This window comes from Anastrepha obliqua, chromosome 5 (assembly GCF_027943255.1).
Source record: "Anastrepha obliqua isolate idAnaObli1 chromosome 5, idAnaObli1_1.0, whole genome shotgun sequence".
Taxonomy (NCBI): domain Eukaryota; kingdom Metazoa; phylum Arthropoda; class Insecta; order Diptera; family Tephritidae; genus Anastrepha; species Anastrepha obliqua.
In genome coordinates, this window is record NC_072896.1 from 41,220,685 (window position 1) to 41,243,871 (window position 23,187).

A 23,187-nucleotide genomic window follows, 5' to 3' on the forward strand; every position below is an offset into this window, starting at 1 on the left:
CATATTATGAATTTATATATGTACTTATGAATGTTCTTACATAAAAACATATGTACATGTGAAAATATACGCATTTTAAATGGTTTTAAAAGTATGGAAAGCATGCTGGTTTCGATCCTAACTTCGGATATGAAACTAAATCCGCCTATAGTTTAAGCCGGTACTTATGTGTAATGAAAACCATTCATTTTATTTGTTCTATAAATTAGCCTTTTTTTCAATATACATACATATGTACATACATATGTATGTAAATCAAATAAATTAAGTTGAGCATACGTTATGTGTTTTTCTATTATTGCTACGTATTTACGCCAAATAAATATTTACTGTGACATAATAATTAACTCAGATCGAAAATAATTATTTCTAAGATTCCTTATCATACAGCCACTACATCACTACAGCAGTATTGTCTTATATTACAACTAATGCTTCCAGACTTGATGTAGTGCAGAAGTTATGGAATTAAAATTTGAAATGAGAGGAAAATTCCGCTAATGTAACCTATCGTTGGCATTGATTCGTCGTAGTATGTTTCTTAATGATGGATTCCATTTTATAGTTGATTATGTTTATGTGTTTACATACGTCTCAAGATTTCAGAATATGACCAATATTGTGTACGTTATCGGAATGACGTGAATAATTAAATACATATGTCTTTCTTCCCACCAACAATGCTTAGTAGAATAGATATGTATGTTAAATATTGTTGTTGCGTTGCCCTCATGCAAACACTCCGATACTAAAGATCATTTTTTTCGATTGAGTCAATCAAATAACGTGTATTAGAGACAAGAGGTACGGATTTGATAACATTCTGGATGGGAGTGCTGGCTTTTTGGTTTTCAATAAACCCAATGTATTTCTTTGTTCAAAGGCTTTTGGTGCTGTCTGCGCACCATTGTCGAGTGGCCAGTGAAAAACTTGACGGATCAGATCTTATGCTGATAAACGAACTGCTGTTATGCTTTGGAGAATGTCGAGCTGCTCAGCGATGGCGACGGATACGTAGTTGACGCTGTTGCACTGATTTAACAAGATTTTTAAATTTAGCTTTTAATTTTGATGGCTCTAAACCAATTTTTGTTCAATGTAATAATGTGATTCGTATTTGGAATTCTATGAATGTAATTAACGCGAAATTTCTTACGAAAATTACCACTTTGGAAAACCGTTCTATCACTTCAATTTTACTACTATTATTATTATCAAAAATTGTCCGAGATATACATATTACTGTCACTGAACTCACCACGAAAACCAGGTTGTCAAGAATGGAGCACTGCGTTGCTTTGACAAACATATTGTTAAAAATATCTCTGAAATTCCTCAATTTCGATAGCGCTTCTTAACAGTAGTGGCGAAATGGCTAGTCTAACTTCAACTCTCACTATTGTTGACGTCTTTAGAGATTATTTATTATGTTAACTTTCTTAATAAATTCTTGGGTGTAATTTCTTTATTAAATAAAGTATTACAATACTAATTGACCACATAACTTAAAGCAGCACTATCAATAACTGGGCAAATAAACAGCTAATAGATGAAATAGCGAGCTGCCAGACAAAAGGCACCAAAAATAAATGATCGCCGCGATATAATGATTTTACAGAAATTTATTGTGGGAAAAATTAAAATGAAGAAGCTACATATTGCAGTTAGTGCAAGGCTGATGTTTCCAGCAAATAATTATGTTTCAATACTATTTTTCAGCAAGAAAATATCAATAATAAAGAATAAGTGGGGTATGATATAATTGCATTGAAATGTGATCTTCTAAACTTACAAAAAAAAAAAATATATCTGAACTATAAAAAATTAAAAGTTATCTCTGTAAATTTGTTTGTTGTTTTTAAAATTTGTTTTTGTTACCCACTTTTTGTCCTATATTTAGAAATTGCAATCTTTATAATTATGGGATTCTCCTTCATTCATTTTTGTTTTTCAATGTTTGATAAGTTCATTTAAATCTTAATTGTCAATTTTTGCTCATTTATGTATTTTATATTGCATATATAGTATTACGTTTTCCTCAACTAAAATTATGAATCCTCTGAGTTCCACCACTGGTTTGCTAAATAAAGGTCACAATCTAATGCCAACATAGCTTGCTTGCGTTATGTAATTTCAATGCTTATTATTCTACTTTACTTTTACACGTTCATACGCTTAACTTCTAGATGTGGCAGCTCGGATCTTCTGGCAACTTCTATCTCGTCATTTGACATTCATGTTTTTCTTTTCGTATCACATTCGTTCGGTATTGCTACCATTTTTTGAAAATATTTGTGACTTGCCAACGCGACTTGTTTAGCCCATACCGCTTATATCAACATTGGTTTCCACGTAGGTCGCCAAATTACGAAGAGTTATTTTGTAGGTTGATTGCAAATGAATACAATTTGTCAATACAGTCTTAGAAGTCTTACATACATATATAATCACGGTAGAGAGAATTCTGCTGTGGCCAACATCAGTGATTTTGAAGAAATCCGCTGATTTGGTGGTTTGTTACCGATAAAATTGAGATTGTGTTGGTAATATAAAGCAAAAGCAACCCAGTCATTGTTTATGGTAATTTACATGTGAAATGAGCGGGCAGCAATTTGCTTCCGAACCCTCTTAGACTTGGAAACCGAAGATACTCTCACAATTTATCTAATGTATTACTCTTCATAGTTAACGTCTTTTGAGTGAATACCCTTCAATCAACATAAGGCCCGATATACAATGTAGGCAAAAAGTGTGGCAACTTTGGGAGCGATTACTCTCGATTAGATTTAGATATTTAATGCCCATTCCTCTTTCAGTACCATTTTGCCCAATGAAACCGAAAAAACGTAAATTGTTATCTATAGATTTTTTTGCATTTATATTGAGGTGAAAATGGATATCTAGTGTGTTTGCGTAAGCACAAAATCCAGCACTTTAGTGCACATAAAGTTATCAGCGAAAATGATTTTAAAACAAATGTAAGTAGAGGTCCATTGCCATGAACACTTTCTAATTTTGTACGCTGTGTTTCGCGGAATCTAGCGCCATTTTGGCATGCAGCTTACCTACACTGAATTCCTGATTTGATGGGTTTTGTAGAATAGAACCTGCTACAGCAGAGCACCAATTACTCTTTATATGATTTGTATTGAGCTGACGCAATAAATAATACTATTGCGAAATTGGAAATCTTAAATTGCATTCGTTGCAAGATTTCCATAGGCTTCCTAAGGGTTGCCATCGAGCACTGAAGTTTTGAACGATGTAATATGTTTACATTAAAGGCAAATGCTGGGTTTAAGGCAGTAGTCTGCTTTACAGGCTTCAAAAAATCGATTTTTTTGTTTTGTTTTAAATCTCTTCCAAAACTATCCAAGAATATGTCTTTAAAATTCCAGAGGCCAATTCGACATATTTTCGAAGCTAGAGCAGTTTTGGTGGCCGAGCGTCGAGCAGGTGCGAATGCTCAGGCAGAACTTTAAAGCGCGTTTTCTCGAGTTTTCATTTTCACAAGTGTTAGAAAACGGTGCCGGCGATAGCAAAAAGAATATATGTCCGATCGAAAAAAACCAAAGTGATCTAGCTTCAGTATTAAATTATCTTCTATTTGAACTAAAAAAGTTGGACAAAAGTATTATTTAAACTACTTGTTTTGCAACTTAAAGTCAATTTTTTTTCTTAAAAAAGTGAATTTTTTTTTCAAAATTGGAATTTTATAACTTCTTCGGTATTTTTTTAGTTCATAAAGAAAAGAAACTTATAAAAATTAAAAAAAAATTTGGTTCGACTGTTTCAGATGCATCGCACGACCTCCATCACCGGCACCGATTTACAAGTGCAGACTCCAGGCGCTCCAGAAAAATACTTACAACTTTAAAAAATTTCAATATTTTTTTAAAATAAATATTGTTTTTTAAACCTTAAATATAGTACACTATCGTCTTAAAATTCCGTTTACCGCAATCATTTCCTTCCCTTTCAAAAAAAATTGCTAAAAAAACGTTTTTTTTCGGCTTCTAAAGCAGACTACTGCCTTAAGAGAATGGTTAACTGTTACTGTTGTATGTTTGATGGGAATTGTGTTTAGATTGTATTTCGTTTGTTTACTTTTTGCATTGTGTATTGCTACAACTCTAAAATTGTGAGTTTGTATCAAGGCGAATCTATCAAAGTTGGTGTTGGTAGACAATAGATTTGTTTTTTTTTTTTTGTTTTTCTCCGTGTACATCCGGATTGTAGCACAAAATTATTATTATTATTATTTATTTATTAAAATTAATTAAAATTATTAAGTAATATATTTAAAAAATTAAGTTACTAAAAGTCGTTACATTCGGACTATCGTCGTATACTTGTAGCTTTAACTTCATGTCGGCTGCGCACGATAGTTCGCCTTTTCTTTTCTACTTCTGTTGTATTTGTATTGTATTTCTATGTAAAAAACGTTGTTGGTTTAGGGCAACACCACTTTGAATGAAAGCGCCTTGGTATGTGTCACGCTGAACAGATTATTCACGTGTATGTACTTATCTGACGCCGGCTAGTCATTTAAAATGTCTCGATGATTCAATAATAAAAGGTTTGCTCAGTAAGCAGCTTTCTCGTTTCCTCTTGACAAATCGGCTCCCTTAGCAAGACACTGGGTTGCTAACTTTAGAAATTTAGAGTAAAAGTGGAGGAAAAGTAAAATATGTAGGAAAAACATTTGGCTTTCAGAAGGATGTGCTTATGAGCAAGAACTTGCTCGGTACGTCCAGGACCAATATGGACCACGATATGGAGTACATCCGGACATACCGCTTAAATCAGGTTATCATATAGGGGGAAATGAGCGTGAAAGATGGACATTTTGGCAATCTAAGGCCGATGCTTTTCAAATATAGGATGCGAAAGTACGCACTAGATTGTTTTAAAAATATTATATGTAACTTACTAACAACACTTTCTTCGCCCTTCTTAACCCTTTCACTACATCTTTTTATTGCGCCATCCAAAAAATCCAAATTTTTGTCTGAGTATTTATTTTAGGACCAATAACAATACAAATAAGTTTTTTTTTTTGTTAAGTGTTTTTTTTAATGTTGCCATATGACAACAAATGTTTTGTATTCGTTTCAATCGCAAATAAACTTCTTCTGCAATCTAATGCAAGTTAACACCTTACGAGAAATTTGTTGCGATATGGCAACAAGCTTAGTTTTAAAAATTAGCACAGCTTTTAAAGCTGCGAGCGAAAAAATATTTATATGCCAAATGACAGATTGAACATTTTTCTATATATTTTATTCAAAAATTGTTGAAAACATTTGCCCAAAATGCCTCAAAAATCTAAAAATGCAAAATACAAATTTCAGAGTGAAGTGCTATATGCCAGAAGGCTTTCTTTACAAATGTTGTATTACCGATATATAATGAGCGGTTATTATTTATTATATTTCTGTTTAACCATTAAACTTCAATTTTTGAAAATATGTAACAAAAAAGTTGATATTTTTTACAAGAGAGTGTTGACGGCCTTTTAAAGTTTACTGTTGCCATGTGGCAATAATATCGCGAAAGGGTTAAATGTGATCTTTTGTAAGGGAGTGTCAGAATTCTAATGTCACAAGTGAGCAAACCTTTAATAATTGAATTATGGTCTCGATATTCAAACTGCGGTTGCCCAAGAATGATGGGAACTTTCCGTCATGATTGTTGCCAGTTTTCAATAAGGTTGCCAAACCCGAGAGAAAAACTGACGCAAATAAGCACTATTCCCCAATTTAATATTAAACTGCATGCAAAAATACACGAATACACTGTGAAACACGTGTTTGAAATAGGGGTGGGATTATTTTCGAATAATATTCGAATAAACATTATTCGAATAAAACGAATAATACTATTCGTTTCAAATAATTCGAATAGTTCATTATTCGAATACCTTACTATTCGAATACCTCACTATTCGAATACCTCACTATTCGAATAGTTTACTATTCGAATACCTCACTATTCGAATAGTTTACTATTCGAATACCTCACTATTCGAATACCTTACTATTCGAATACCTTACTATTCGAATACCTCATTATATATTCATTTACATCAGGGAGAAAATGCTTTTAAAAATATAAAAATTACATTGGCCCTTCTCATGGTGCATGCACTTGTACATAAACCGATTAGTAGTCCGCTAATCTAAATAAATATTTACCAAAAATATTCGAATAGTGAAGTATTCGAATAGTGATGTATTCGAATAGTAAGGTATTCGAATAGTAAGGTATTCGAATAGTGAGGTATTCGAATAGTGAGGTATTCGAATAGCATTATTCGAATAAACGAATAAAAAATTCGAATAAATATTATTCGAATTACGAATACCTCTCGAATAAAAGATTTTATTATTCGAATAATTTTTATTCGAATAGTCCCACCCCTAATTTGAAATGGTGAGGTTAGCTATGTGTAACATGTTCCGTTGGCTTTTTTGTGAGAAATATTGGGCATTTTCCAATGAAACTCATAGTTAAATATAAAATAATAAAACTGACCGCAATAACAGTTTTTATAAATTCAGATCGAATCTATGGGTAATTATGAGATAGGAAATTATCTAGCTTTTTAATAATTAAGAGAAATAAACCTTTATTATTGCTATCTGCTTATCTCTGCACTTCGATATTCTTCACAGATTTTGTGAAAAACTTTAACATTTGTTTATTAATCACATCAACTTGTCATTTTTGGTATGCACATTTTATTCTTAAATCTTGTCGAAAAATTCTAATCTCTGGAGAACTGTCAAAAATCTGTTTTCCAATGGATACAAACTCCACATAGTTTACCACAGCTTTTGTTGGATTATAAAAGTTGGAAGTTTCGGAGACTGATCGTAAGCTACTTCTTTGTACTAAAATTATAAGTCTGTTTAGTTGTTTAAGTTGGCTCAATATTCTGTCTTTGTTACGTCTTTATGCTTATATAGCGTCTATTTTGATTTTTTAAAATCTCCAAAAGAAAGAAAGAGGTAATTCTTTAGTGCTTTAAATAGAAATTTTAGTTGCCCTGGCTAAAATGTCGGGCTTGTTCGTGTTTTTGTTAAACAATTTTCATACTCTATATAGAGGTGTTTTGTATTTTCTTAATTTTCAACAAGGCGTATCTATACAAGGTGATACCGATTCTACAACAACAGTTTGGTGAGTTATTCTCAAATGTCACCTGAAGGAAGAACGGAAAGAAAATACAAAGACTCTCACTTTGATAACCAGACGCGCTCCTCCGCCTATTTTGTGTTGATGTTGTTTCACAAATGGAGGGGCCTACAGTTTTAAGCCGACTCCGAACGGCAGATATTTATCATGGCAGAAATACACTCTGAAGTTTGCCATTGTCTGCCGAGGAGCTATTAGAAAAAACGTTTTCTTCATATTGTTTCACGATGAATCAAACCAACGTACTCCAAATTCGAAATGGTAGTCACGCACCATTCCATTGGGTCATCATATATTTTGAAAGGAGTTTGTGATAAAACTTGTACATTTTAAATGTATGGAAGGCATTTTTTTAAGAATCGTTATAAACAAATAAATGCTGTGTATTTGTCATATATAATATTATGAACGAACTCTCGTCACGACACAGGAGTATATAACTGGGAACGAAGTAGCGGACGCAATGGAGAGAGAGGCTGCGGTCCCGAACTGGCACCAAACTATGGGGCTATACAGGTGAAATTCTTATTGGGAGGGAATAACCAAAAGAGGTTTAAAAAACTCATAACCATCCCAAAGATAAACTCAGAATGATCACGGACATTCTCACAAGTCATCTGCACATGATCAGAATATGATTCATTGATTCCTGTCGTTTCTGCGACCAATCTTAGGAGAATCTAATGCACCTTCTCCCATAGAGCTATATCGCCGAGAGATCTCGATCTACTGCAGCCAGAATAAAGGCACGCACGCTCAAACCCACCCAACTCTTTCCTGAGTTTAATAAGGGATCTGGATCTGGAAGAGGTACTGTGAAAAGCAGCGGGCAGAAAAGACTATGATGTCGAAGTGCAAACCTCGAAGAAATCTAATCTAATATAAATGACTTTAATTTGGACGGTCTAAGCGTAAGTCTTTATAAAGAAATAACAATATTGTACTCGCTGTTAAGTTTATCTAAGGACTTCCGATTGAAAAACTGAGCGTTTAAATCTGTCGTATTGGTCGATACTTATTGAAAAAATATCTTCAAAATTATGCAACATTTACCAATAAATCAATTTCCTCACATTTTTTACTTTAGAGAATTCAATAACACGTTTTAATTATTTTTATTTATTTTATGTCTTCGCCCGGCAAAGTAAAGCATTCGTATAAATTTGTCACGAAAAACTATCAAAGCTGTTCATATAAAAATGCCGATTTCACAAATTTCGAAACTGCGGGAGATTTTCGTGGTCACGTCGGAATCGATAATAGCATTTTTACGACGTTGCCAGTCGAGATTTCCGAAGTCGTTTCTTTTTCGTGCTAACCGGCGCCAATTGGACACACCAAGTGAAGCCAAGTCCTTCTCCACCTGATCTTTCCAACGCAGAGGAGGCCATCCTCTTCCTCTGCTACCACCAGCTGGTTCCGCATCGAATATTTTCAAAGCCGGAGCATTGTATCCATTCGGACGACATGACCGAGCCAACGTAGCCGCTGGATCTTTATTCTCTGCGCTATGTTTATGTCGTCGTAAAGCTCATACAGCTCCATCGTTCCATCGCCTGCGATATTCGCCGTTGCCAACGTGCAAAGGTCCAAAAATCTTACACAGAATCTTTCTCTCAAACACTCCAAGCGTCGCTTCATCGGATGTTGTCATCGTCCAAGCTTCTGCGCAATACGTTAGCACGGGCATGATGAGAGCCTTGTAGAGTGTTAGTTTTGTTCGTCGAGAGAGGACTTTACTACTCAGTTGCCTACCTGAAGTTGTTATCGGTGTTAATGCAGGTTCCTAAATAAACGAAGTCTTTTACAACCTCGAAATCATAACTGTCAACAGTGACGTTGGTGCCAATACGCAAGTGCGCCGACTGTTTGTTTGAAGACAGGAGGTACTTCGTTTTGTCCTCGTTCACCACCAGACCCATTCGCTTTGCCTCTTTATCTAGTTTGGAGAAGGCAGAACTAACAGCGCGGTTGTTAAGGTCTATGATGTCCATATCATCGAAATACGCCAACAATTGTACGCTCTTATAAAATATTGTGCCTGAGCGATTAAATTCTTCGGCTCGTACGATGCTCTCCAACATCAGGTTAAAGAAGTCACACGACAGCGAGTCACCCTGTCTGAAAACTCGTTTGGTATCAAACGGCTCGGAGAGGTCCTTCCCAATTCTGACGGCGCTGCTGGTGTTGTGCAACGTTATCTTGCAAAGCCGTATTAGTTTTGTGGGGATACCAAATTCAGACATCGAGGCATACAGATAACTCCTTTTTGTACTGTCGAATGCAGCTTTGAAATCGACGAAAAGATGGTGTGTGTCGATTCTCCTTTTGTGGGTCTTTTCCAAGATTTGGCGTATTGTGTATATTTGGTCGATGGTAAACTTTCTCTGTGACATGCGTAGGTATCACTATTTAGCAGGTTCGAGAAGTGTTCCCTCCATAATTTAAGCATGCTCTGGACGTCAGTCACCAGTTCGCCGTCTTTGTTCTTACAGGAAAACGCCCTGGTCTTGAAATCTTCTGTAAGCCGCTGAACTTTCTGGTAGAATTTTCGGCCGTTGTTCCTATTGTCCAGCATCTCAAGCCCCTCGCACTCACGTATTTCGGCCTCTCGTTTCTTCTGTCGGAAAATACGCTTTGGCTTTGGCTTATGCGCTCGTATTATAGATGGGCTAACTCGAGTTAGATTGTAGTAATGTAGAAATAACTGGGGAGCCAACGCACACTACAACAAAGATTGTCGTATTACAAAACCACATTCGATAATTCAAAACAAACCTAATACAAATTCAATTGCGTATAATAAATAAATAAAAATATTACTTACTACGTAAAAGTTTGATTGTGACTTGGCGTTAAAGGAGACTAACGAATCTGACTGGCTCAGAGAGTAAGATTTTTTAAGTCACTGTTAAATATTTCTGAGTTTGGCAGTTAGTCGTACATATGTATATAATATTTATGAATCCATTTATTGCTTAAAAATAATGTATTTTGTGTATTTTTTCTTTTCTTCTCCAGAGCCACCATGGCTTCCTTCACACCAACAACAGCGTTTTTAGGACAGGATTCCTCCAAATCACAATTTTTCAGACCATCTTCAGCATATTTTATAACAAGTCGAAAATATGAAAGCAACTTCGAAAATGACAGCGGATACAAACAATTCAGCAATGGAGTCGCTAACTTTGCCCCCGGATCTGTATTGGGACGGCAAAACGGAGCCGATATCTCCGCTGCCCATCGAGTTATTTTCTATGACTGAACCAGCTGGTTTTTGGCTAAATGATGACATTGAAAATGGTAAATGCACACTGTAAAATATTTTTTAAGTCATCTAGTCTATAATCATATCTGTACTTCACACAGGGATTATATTGGTCAGTGACGACGATTTTGAGCTAAAACCCGGTATGGAACTTCTTAATGGTGATGATTTCGTATTTGAGTTTTCTGATCTTAAGGAAGGTATGTGAATTTATTGATTGTATATAAACTTGACCAAGTATCACTAAAATTTTTGTTGTAAGAGCATAAAATATTCACCATAAAGTTTTATGGATTGCCGCTGGAGTGACAATTCTTAGCTAGATATAAATACGGGTCGTTTCTGACTCTCATGAGAGCGAAGCTAGAAGCACAGTTCTTTCAAACAGTATTTTTGTTTGACAGCTGTCAATAATCAATGACGTCTCTTTTGTTATTTAGAAAGAGGGTAAGACTACATTTCGCAAAATTGTGAATATTTTCGGTCATATAATCCTCCGGCGCTATTCATAAAAAAGTTAAGAAATGTTTCGTCGACTTTATAAAATACATAAAAACATCAGTGCACTTTCGTTCCGGCTGTTTTGTTAAAAATATAATTGCTGTTAAGAGAAAATATGAAGACGATTAAAACTTTATGGTATGGATATTGACAACTCGTCATTTCAACAAGACGGTCAAACATCTAACGAAACTATCAATTTGTTGTAATTTAAACTCCTGGAAATATTTTACGGGATGAGGCAGCAAGTTGGCCACCAAGACCGTCCGAATTGACTCTTCTGTGGGTTCATCTGAAAGATAGAGTTTACGTATATAAACCAGGAACAACTGAAGTCCTGAAAGAAGAACATTCGGCGCGAAATTGCGAAGATAGAGCTTAAATTATGCATATGTAAATGTCTTAAACAATTTTTCCAAAATAATAAGCATACTGCGTGGATATTTGGAAAATAGCTGTTATTGCTCTACTCCATATATATTTTAATAGATATATAATGTTTTCCTATTTGAACAGAAATTTGATTCATTGAGTTACCCAACCAAACAATTAAAAATACAAAAAATGTTCGTTTCCACGGTAGTTGGGTTTAAGTTACTGCAGCGACCCGTATTAATATCACTCCTGGTTAATAAGGAGAAAGTTTAATTTAAACCTATATTTTACATACTTTGATATACGAAAAAAATTAAGACAGTATTCGCTCATGTTGCTTCGTTGCCGTCTGATTGGTGTGTGAATACGTGAGAAATGAGCGGGCAAAATTCTGTTGCCGAGTACCGGTGACGTGGCAACCGAAGTTGCTCGTGAAATTTCGAATTTCAACATAGCAGATTGGCCAAACCTTATAATCTAGCATGCTTGAGAGCCAATGACTTTAGGGAATGAAGTAACAGAAAATATCAGATAGCACAAACAATTAACGAATCGCATGACAAGCAGGAAATATACGTTTATCCCCAAAGGCTGATTAAAATTACCCTCTATATCGCCGCATGATGGAAATGTTAATGCGAAGGCTGAGGGTGTGCTGAAAGAGGCTAGTTTAGTAATTCCTACCAAATTTGGAGATAATGACCACTATTAAATTCAGTAATTTTCCATTTTTCTCATTATATTATGACTTCTTTGGCAAACAGCAAATCTCATTTTTTAAAAAATGGAAAAGATCGCAAGAATAATTTTCCCACACCCTTATAGGATTTACTATTATGTTTTAAGCTTAAAAATTGATGTGTGTATTTACAGTTTGGTCCAGACTGTATATTTCTTACCAAGGAACAAGAGTACGGCTAAGGCGTGGAAAACTTTTATCCATATTTGCATGCAGATTAGTTATTAAATCAAGTACCGCTTCACCACTGATTTGAGGTGATCGTATCTTAGACGCAGCTCCTCCTAGTCAGTCCCTTTTCCTTTTCGCGTTGGTGTAGCACATATAACATTTTCGCTAATTTAAAATTCTACGCCCAGTAGTCCGAGAGTGAAGCTTCACTTAGTACTCTCCAGTTAAAAATTTACTACCGGAGAACCAGCCAGAGTTAGATTAATCACTTGCTGCCTCAAAAACATAACAAACGTTGATTAGTGACCACGTTCAGTATACTAAATCCAGTATACGTGATGTAATTGAAAAACGGACCTTCTGCTTTATCGAATTTGCTGCTGTTCCAGTATTTATTCTGGGCAGTATAAACGCAGCATGGGTCGCTGTTTCAGAATTCGCAATATTCCATGGCTTGATATCTTCCATGTAGGCGGCGACTATAATATGTATATGCGCAGAAAAAAATAAAAAGTTTCCTTTCATTCTTTCTTTAAAATTCCGCTTCATAGTAACCAAATTTTGATAGCAAAATTGTACAATTTTAGTTACTATGGAATGAGAGGAATTTATAAGGTCCCACTCAGCTTTCGTCAAACAAGATGGTGGCTCCGCATAATCCAATTTTAGACGGCTCGTTGATTCGAACTATATTATATCTGCTTTGAATAGCAGCGTTCAATATTGAAATAGGAAGTCGTGAATCGGTTCCTTCTTCTCTTCACCTTCTGTGTTGAGAATATATAGGTATATAACATCTGAGCGCAAGAATGATAGATTACCAGGTTTGACCTTCAGCTATGGTGAAAAACTAAATTGAGCGAGTAAATTCGGTTGGCGTGCCACCGGATACTCGGCAACACAATTCTGCCCGCTCATTTCACTCATATTGACACACTCGTCCAATCAGTCGTTTTTCAGACGGCAGCGATGTAACAAAAGTAGGCGATGTGTTGATTTTTTTTGCATATCACAATCTCATTTTTTTGTCATAAACAATGTCATGACCCCGGTTACGTCAGCCCATCAGCAGATTCTTTCAAATTCGTTGAGAGCTGGTAAAAGGTCTGATATTGCCTATTCATCTGAAATCTTTTCTTCATGATTTCAACATTATATTCGTAGATCACAGTTCCTAGTGATGATTTCTATAAATATTGTCTTTGAAGTTTGGTGTTACTTCGTTTAGTTCATGAAGAATTTGTTACCTCAAAAATAGGCGGTTGTGTTCTGCCAACCATCTTCAATATCGTTATGTTTGGAAATCCAGCTTAGTGACTGTTTTTTACAACCCATGATTTCATTACCTTCAATTATATTGTGACTACTTTTGTGCCATTTTTAGTGCGAATTTTAGCTGGATGGCTTAGATGAAATCATAAGTTTGTTAGAGAGTTAGGTTTATATGATTGCTATAAGGGTGACGTTGAGATGATTGTGTAAAGAAGTCGTCTAAAAATATAAATGTAGAAAAAAAGTGTAGGAACATGTGGATTGAAACAAAACGTATGTTTGAACAGTGTTTTGCCGAGCTCCTCTTCCTATTTGTGGTGTGCGTTTTGATATTGGAAGGACTTAAAGCTTTAAGCCGACTACGAACGGCAAAATAGGTGTTATGAGGATCTTTTTCTTGGCAGAAATATACTCGAGGTTTGCCATTGCCTCCCGAGGGGCGACAGCTATTGTTCGAACAGTAACTACTGGATATTATGGATGGCATTCCAGTCATGGTGATCAGCAGGCGGCAAAATGTATTACAAGTTTGGGAGCTAAGTTGGCTTAATATTTAGACATAGCTGAGTAGAAGGCAATGATATGATTCGCCTCATCATTCTCTGTGTTATGATCCTTACCACAGATGCTCCCTCGATTGCCGATCCACCTATGGACTGGATACCTTTGTAATTTTGCTAGTCAGTGTTGTCACCGAGCGTTTGTTAAGCCAGGAGAGGCCCGTTTCAGATTTTCACACAACCTTTAACCGCTTCGGTACGGCGCGCATTGGCCACGAAATTTTGCCCACAGCCGGCACTCACCATTCGCATGTTACTTCGTGCATCGACAGTGAATCCGTTTTGCTCTTTTACAGATCTGTGGCGAGAAAAGCTTTGAAGCACTGAAAACTTATTTTACATTACAGGAGAAGATTACTTGTAATGTAAATAAAGAGAGCGTATGTTTTTTTACGATATTTCTAAATGTTGGCAATTTTATTTACATAAATTAAAAATTAGAAAAATTAGACTGTGCGTGTTCATTTGTGGCCGTCGACTATAGTCGACACTCGTACCGAAGTGGTTAAACATTTTGTTATTTCGTGAAATTTAGGGTTTGTTCGAGGCACGTAATAAAAGCGGCAATACTGCTGCATTGATTATAATTTGCAACACTGTTGCAATTGCTCAACTGATACTTTTCTGATGTTTGGCAAACAAAAAATTTTGGATGCCGATTTATTTGTATTCGCGCGCAACATTTGCCGAATTTTTGATACTTCGAACGTGATGCTTTTGACAATGTTGCCAGAATTTTACATCAAACGTGATACTTACACAAATCATGCAACACTGCGGTTGTGATTGAAGCTCGAACAAGCCCATAATTTAGTCGCGTATCGAATTTTTTTTTTTAGCAAGGAAAACCCAATTAAAGCAACTCAAGGTTGCATACCTACCCATACAGTTGTTTACGAAGTTTGTGTGATCTGGTATCCCTATATTAGTTTAATAGTTAAATATTCCTAAGCGACAGAAATGGCATTCAAACATTTTCTTACTTATTTCGATCGCACCATTAGATAGCTTAAAGTACGTTCACATATGCAGTGATGTGCAATAAATTCATAAACATTAATCTAATCGTTCACATATGGCAGATTAGCTGCAAAATTGACGATCAGCTGTCAAGACTGCCTTCATAGAAATTGGTTTGGTGGAATATTTTAGTGTTTCTGGTTTGTTTATTTATTATTAACGCTATGAGGAAAATACAAGGAGAAACAATAGTTAATTTAATTGCGCAATTTGCAGGTAGCAACAGTTGGAGGAAATCCGTAAACGACGTGTACCGAAGTTGCAAAAAATTATGGCAGCAATACGCATGCGAAGTTGGATATTACATTTTATAATAAGCAATATTAGGCTAAAGCAACTATGGCATACGCTTTTTTCTGTAATATAATCGCATAATTATCAATAGGTATCTTAACGAAAATTTTAGTAGAATTATGACTACAAACCTCTTTTCCTTATCGGCGTTCAATTTAATTTAGTTTTTACTTGAGAAATTGTGTATGGCTATGACGCTTTTTAATTGGGGCTAATGGAGAGACTTTCCCAATAATCTTTCCATCTAACTTCGAACCATCCGTGAACAGATTCCCTGGAAAATGTTACACAAATAGTTTGTGTTCTTTTGCGACCGAGCTATTTTGGTATATAGTACTATTATATGGTACATTTAATTTTAACAAACAAGTTTACATTTGAAATTTGTTGAATTTTTTTGTTTGTTTATCAGTTATGCTTGGTTAAGTTATGTATTGTAAAGGTGTTGGTTGAAATAACCTATATGAAAGCATATACACATGTATGCATATCGACGGTGTGATATGAAAACAAATTATAAATAAGTAAATGAATTCGTTTTCGTCGGATACCAATCACATTCGGGCTTGTATGACCAGTTCGAACACAGGTTTCAAATTCAACTTTGTTTTTCGTAATAATGTCTGTACTGCGCCTGCCTTACTTGTCTCGCCATAATACAGATATCAGCATGTTTACTGAATTATATCAGTGCTGCTTAAGACCAGATTGAAGAGCAAACAGTATTGCCCAAATAAATATTTATTAATTAAAAAAAAAATTTTATTTGAATTTTTTTATGTAGTCACAAAGCCCAAAGCCTGATATTTTTACATATTTTACCTTGTTTTCTTTTACTCACGTTCTGAAACTGACAACCTTTAAAAATTTTAATACTTTGTGAACTATAATTTAGTCACGCATCGAAATTTTTTAACACACAGCGAATGCTAATTCTCGTCCGCATATGAAATGATGCTTTGAATTAAACCAGGGAATTGGTATTTAGAAAGAGGGCGAAAAAAGACTTTTAGGAGGCTGAAAAAAGAATGAATTCTTGAAGCTGCTTTACCTATAAAAAGTAGAAAATTCTAATAAAAAAATATGATGCTCAAGTTAAAAATAGTATTCCATATGACTACATACATACACATAATCAGGTATTTTTAATTCGGTTTCGGTTTTAATTCGGATTTTGAAAACATGCACGAGCAATAAACAACTCGAAAGTTTCAGACATCATAAAACTTAGCCAAAGTTATTGTCTCTGGTGCAGTTTTGGTGCGTTTTCAGCTCATGGAAACATAATTTTTAAATGCTTTTAATGTTATTAATTTTACTTTTTCCAAGCTGCAGTTCAAGAAAATCCAATTACGACATTTCAATCGAAACTGTATTCCAACTGGGCAATGATCCCATGGACCAGTATTCTCTTAAATATTGTTTTTTTATACAACTGCTCGTACAAGTCTACGTACATACATATGTATATAATATTTTAATAATATAATACATTGTACGTTAATACGTATTTTCGCATCTGTTCAGTATACTTTGAAAAAATACATGAGCCCACTGATCGCTGTTACATGGTAAATGTAAGCACATATATACATATATACGAATACATACAAATGTATGTATGTATATGTATATAATAGATACGTTCATAAGAGTTTATTTCTGTTGATAATGCAAACGCTATCAATAAACACCCAGTGTTGTGATCTGACGAGTGGTCTTTTAAAAGAAAAATCTCTGTAAATATACCACCCAACAAACATTCAAGTTTACTTTCACTGCAGTTCAATTTGAGGTTATGGGAGATAGAGCTAGTTCCTAATTTGAATTGATTTCCCAATGTGATTGTACAACATTCTTGTGCAGTGTTCATATGGGAAATCCATTTTGATTCTGTCATTAGAGTTTTATTTAAAAAATTTAATACATTTAGCGCTGTTTTCTCAACTAACCTCTAACTTTACAGGCCAGTTTATCGTGGTGGTAAACGGATTTTCGTTCCATATTTTAATTTTGTAGCTACATTTTATTTTCTTCTTCTCATTTGCAATTTGTTTACAAACAGCAAATCACCGTTAGTCAATTTGAGTACAAATTGCAATTTTCAAATTTTAGAAGTAGTTTTTGTTTTTGTTCTCGGGACAGCTAGCAAGTACAGCATTCAACCAACATTAAGTCCACTGTATTGCACTGGGGTTTTAATTCTTGTGGTACCAAGGAGCCAAGACTTCTTAACACAGCAGTGCCAAAGACGTCTCCCGGGACCCATGTTAGCATCAGGATATTATGTCTGCCGACATAGTTCAGCCTGCATTAACAGAACTCAACAACCCTTGAAGTAGTTGGAGGGCTGTCTAAGGTCATAAGCGCAGCTTAGCTATCGCTGCAGACACATACAGATCTGCCTCTCCACATGTTTGCCACAACAGAGTTCATTGCTTCTAGAATAGCATATACCTTCGCTTGAGACACAGATTAGTACACTCCAAGAGCAAAGTGAGCATCCGTGAAAATGCGAAAACAGTGTTTGTCAGACTCATTTTCAGAGTTTGATAACAATTGAACCTCTGGCAGCACCACACTATATCTCTAAGAGCATCTAATGCCGGGCCTGGGGTGAAAGCCAAATTCTTTCAGTAAATTTTCCGCCTTGTGGACAAGTTTCATAATATCTGCAACAGAAGTATTCTTGATTTCATTCGGATCTCGATGAAAGATCTGCAGTCTTGTGTTTGTAAAGGCAATACAGTTGCACAAGATTTACTCTGTGGTTTCATGATCCTCTAGACAGAGTCTAAACTCTGTCTCATTCCCAATGTGAATTTTTGGCAGATGGTAATTTAAGTAATAGTGACCTGTCAGAAAATCAATTATTTGCCTTATGTCTACTTTACGCATATCATGCAGTTCTCTATAGTAGGAAAAAGGTGTTATAAGCCCTGAAGCATGAATTTAGCTTCTTTCCATTTGAAACCACAGTATGGTTCCGGACCGTGAAAATCTGCTGTACTCGTGCGTTGCCGTAGAAAATTTTGCTGAGAAAAGGAAAGTAGACAATTATTATAGCGCTTAGTGAAGTGTGCGCTGTTTGCAAGATGGCGCAAAATTAATCATCCAGTTTTGTTTTTGAATAACTTTTTTAGTTAATAAAAAAAATGGTTTTGAGTGATGGAAATCTTTTTTAGACCTTCATGCATTCCATTACTTGTGTGCTTGTATACTGCAGCTGCTAGTTCACAAGTGTCAAATATGATTGACGTGCGACGCTATTTGCAAAAATTATAAATTTTCCGATAGGGTGATTAATTTTGGGCCACCTTGTGTAAGGTGTGTAAGGTGAGCAAACGGTTCATGAACCACATGCAATAGAGTTTAATTATTTGATTTTTTTTCACACTTCACTCATAAATGTATCTCACTTTTTGACGTTGCTATTTGAATCTATATTTTTATATTATAAGTAAAATAAATAAATTATTGGCGCGTACACTTTTATTAGGTGTTTGCCTGAGCTCCTCCTCCGATTTGTGGTGTTCGCCTTGATGTTTTTCCAGAAATGGAGAGACCTACAGTTTTAAGCCGACTCCGAACAGCAAATGGTTTTTATGAAGAGCTTTTTCATGGCAGAAATACACTCGGAGATTTGTCTTTGCCTGCCGAGGGGCTGCCGCTATTCGAAAAAACATGTTCTATTATTTACTGATCATGCATGGAGACTCGAACCTACGCACTCCCGAATGGTAGTCACGCACTAACCCGTTCGGCAACGGCGACCGCCTTTCATATTATATTCTCGTACCATATCGGGTGTTTTTTTTTGGCTTCATGAGAACTATCGATATCAATAACTATGGTTTGACAGCTGAAAATATTGTAGGAAACTGTTCAGTAAAGTTCGGAAAGTTGTCATGAATCGTTTAACGGCAGAACAACGCCTCCAAATTGTGGAAAATTCTTCATAGAGCACTTTGCGTGCGATTTACACACTGGCGGCATCATCGGTCGTTATTTCTTTCAAAATGAGGTCCTTCGCTGCCTTTACGGTGAACCGTGGGCGTTATCGAGCTATGCTGTCTGAATTTTTGTTTCCAAAAATTAATCAGCTAAACCTCGACGACATTTGGTTCCAACAAGATGGCGTAACTTGCCATACAGCGCAAGTTAATTTATTGCAATATTCAAGCCACCATTGACGCCATATGGCCAGATTTATGCAAAAAGTAGTCCAAAATTGGAATAATCGAATGGAAAATACAACTCGTAGCCACGGCAGACACATGCCGGATATCATATTCGAAAAATCGATGCCATGAAATCATCTACCAGAAGATTAAAAAAACAATCATTCCAAGAATATTTCTGATTTGCATTATCATTTTAAGGGGGGGGTAACGTTTTTAATTTTTTTTTTTGTGCATTTTTTTTTATTTGGTTTTTTAAATGAAGAACCTTTCAAGAATATTCTGTGAAAATTTTAGATGAATCGGAGCAAAACTTACAAAGATACAGCCATGTAAGTGTTGCTACCTACCTGGCTCAACCGCGCGCCATTTGTACTTTAAAGCGTTGTTCCCACAACTTACGTTTTCAAAGTCGGTGCCCCTCATAACTTTGAAACTACTGCACCGATCCTTTTGAAATTTTGAACACTCTTTCTGTAGATGTTTTACAAGGTAACGCCGAAGAGTTTTTTTCGAATTTGTTGATACTTTTGTTTTTACGGTAACTAATTCACCGATTTTTTACGCGAAAATCGTGTTTTTGACTTTAACGTGTTCCCAAAAATCGAAAAATTCTTAATTTCAAAAAACCCTCTCGGCGTTACCCGGAGAAAACGATTATCTAACGAAATAACTTTGGTTTTTTTATTTCAGATGATTTAACACCGAGTTATGAGGGGCACCGCAAAACTACTTTTTGTTGAGATGCGTCCGAATAATTTCTGCCATTGCCGTATTTTTAAATATTTTTGGATGAAAATTTCACAAAATATACTTCAAATGCTATAGTTTTATGTAGTAAAAGATTTGACGAATAAATTTTAACTGTGTCATCAAAAAAAAAATCATAAAAATGTGCCTTTTTTTCCATGAATTAACGTTACCCCCCCCTTAAGAGAGAATGAGAATTATATATTAAGTTTCTCAACTATTGCAAGAACATTTTCTGTTGCTCGTTGGGTGATTGTGTGAACGTGTTACGAACATTAACTCATACATAGGACGGCCAGACGCTGCTCTCCGTAGACGTTTTTAGCGCGACTTAGAGCTCAGTAAATTCAAATTCAAAAGCATTGATTTAACAATCGCACAGTTCGAAACTTACAATCGTTCGAGCAACAACACACCATACATATGTGCCAGTGCTTTTTATCTCCAATTTAATGTTATAATTCGAGTTTTATCATCTGAGCTTGGCATAAAAGTTCAATCTCGATTATTGCTATACGTTTAGTTGACCGTTTGTGGCCCAGTAGTTTTCCATCGAAGAAGACAGAGACCATTTTTGTGATTCAAAAACAAATCAATCTCCCTCAATTTCAACCTAAGTGACTAGCACATTTTGAATGTGTTGTTTTTAAATTGGAAATTGAAACTTCAATTATTAATATTGATTGTGATGTGTAAATTAATCAAACACTTGCAAGTGTTTGTAATATGTGTAGACATATTCACACATACAAATGTGTGTGTGCATAAAGAGTAACTGAAAAATAAAAGCGCCAGTGAAAAACTGGTCAAATTAATCGAACGTTCGCGCAAACTGTGCTGTGGCATTGACAAAGCTAAAACGGAAGTAAAAGCAGCTAACAATCGACTACGTAAAAAAGTGTTTTGATTCGAATGCATTGAGTTCGGCGGCGTGTCTGTGCTGGCGCAACACGTGGCATGTATTGAACATTTTTCTTACACTTGGACGAGGCGTTACGAGGTCAAAGAAAGGGGGCCTTTTTTCGAAGCTGGAGAAAACGGCGCCAATCATAAATAAATAATATTTAACATCTACAAGAACAATTACTAACTTAATTATCGCACTACGAGCTCAACCGTGAGCATGATACCGCACTGTGGATATCGTTATACATGGAACCGTGAGATTGTGTTCAACTCGCAGAAATTGGTGAAGCGGCGTCAAAGTGCCTTGTAAGGACAACATTAAGGCTATCAACAGCAGCAGCAGTAGCAGCAGCAGTAGTCTAAATAAAAAAAGTCACCACTTCAAGTGTCGGACACTTTCGGTATCTAACGATTTCGGTAACGGTAACGTGACAAAAACGTTCATATCCAAAGCCAAGACCATTTCATACCGGTTACAACCGCTTGCCCAACAATTGCCATGAACTTTAAGTAAAAAAGTAGAAAAAGTAAAAAAGAACACTCACGTAATAAGTAAAAGAAAAAATATAAATAAATCCACAAAGTGCTTACTCTGCAACTTGAAAGCAAGAACTTACAAGAAAATTATATATATATATATACATATATATTTCAATTAAAGCGTACTTTTGTCACCAAACAAAAGTTCGGTATTTTTTAAGCCTTAGCTATTTAAAAAAAATAAATAAATAAAAATAAAAAAAACAACTCGATATACAAACTTCCGCCAAGCAAAAAAGGCAATATTTATATCGCAACTCCCAAAATTCGCTGTGATTTTTTTTTTTTAACTTAATTCGCAATACTCGTTCGTTACTCGTTTTTTCGTACTCCCATAACGTTTATTGTCAAATTTTTTTTACAAAAATTAGCTCAAAATTCAGTATCTGATAAGAAATAGGACGTAATCGAATTTTTCAGCATTAGTAGTTAGTCCTTTTTTTTTGTTATGTATTAGTAAATTTAAAATTTTTTGTCAATATTTGTAATTCATTTATCTTAATCACAACTTATTAACTCTCACATTCTCGTCGTTTGTTTTTCGCCAAAAATTATTAATTCTCGCATCAATCGCCGCGTGTAAAGTTAAAGTTCGTTTTCGTTAAATACGCGCCTCGTTTATTCGTTTAATATTTGTTTTGTTTTTAATATTTTCTTCATTCGATTCGAGTAATTTTCTGCCTGCTGTGCTGCGAATATGAGCGCTACCTACATGGCGCTTCACACGTATGGTTAGTATAAATGATTACCATGCATATGTGCATATTTGTGCTTTACATACACACACGTGTGTGTGTATATGCATACATATATAGTACGTATAGAATGCCAATGCCCCTTTTATATAAGCCATAAATAATATAGTTTAAGTATTGTATTTCGGCTTCACGGCGAAATTTGTAAAATTTTGAATCTATTATTAAAATAATGTTCTTTAGCAATCTGACCAGCTGGCAAGATAGCTACGACTACTTCTCCTTCCCACTTTTTAACTTCTCTATATTTTTTTGTTGAAACTCAGAAACAACAATGCAGAAAAGTACACTTAGACTGCACACCTTCCATTGCATTGCTTTCATGATCCTTTCAATCTGTTTTAAACAGTTCACCTGTTCGTGTTTTTACACGCTTTCTCCACAAGCGCCTTATTTGATCTTAGCGAGGGAATGGCAGATGCATAGACGATGGTGCGAAAAATGCAACTGTCTTATACTGATCACATTGAGGTCATTGAACCACGAAAAGTCGCCAATCAGCAATACCACTGGTATTTTTTCAGTCCCATCTGCTCAGAACAGTTAACTAGACCTTCTGCGTTAACGGCGGCTTCGATGATCAAAAGAGGGAGCATCAAGCAAAACAGGGCGAGGGCTCACTATGGCTGAAAGGTATCTTTAAATTCATTCCTTT

At 35.4% G+C, this 23,187-nt stretch overlaps 2 protein-coding genes across 8 annotated transcripts in view; one reads left to right on the forward strand and one right to left on the reverse strand.

Annotated features, from left to right (window-relative positions):
* LOC129246982 (protein WBSCR14 homolog) overlaps positions 1 to 1,259 on the reverse strand; it is a 63,739-nt gene extending 62,480 nt beyond the window's left edge. For 2 of the 7 annotated variants that reach the window (XM_054885778.1, XM_054885772.1), the window contains exon 1: positions 592 to 954. The gene's annotated coding sequence lies outside the window, so the exon portion shown is untranslated. The other 5 variants (XM_054885774.1, XM_054885776.1, XM_054885773.1 and 2 more) reach the window with 5 other exon arrangements.
* A 1,558-nt stretch (positions 1,260 to 2,817) lies between these two features.
* The window catches only part of LOC129248395 (cyclic AMP-dependent transcription factor ATF-4), a 34,898-nt gene continuing 14,528 nt past the window's right edge, over positions 2,818 to 23,187 (forward strand). The window contains exons 1-3 of the mRNA XM_054887927.1: positions 2,818 to 2,978; positions 10,222 to 10,503; positions 10,570 to 10,668. Coding sequence (XP_054743902.1) covers positions 10,329 to 10,503; positions 10,570 to 10,668 — 274 coding nt within the window. The 5' untranslated portion in view covers positions 2,818 to 2,978; positions 10,222 to 10,328. The remainder of the gene's footprint in view (positions 2,979 to 10,221; positions 10,504 to 10,569; positions 10,669 to 23,187) is intronic.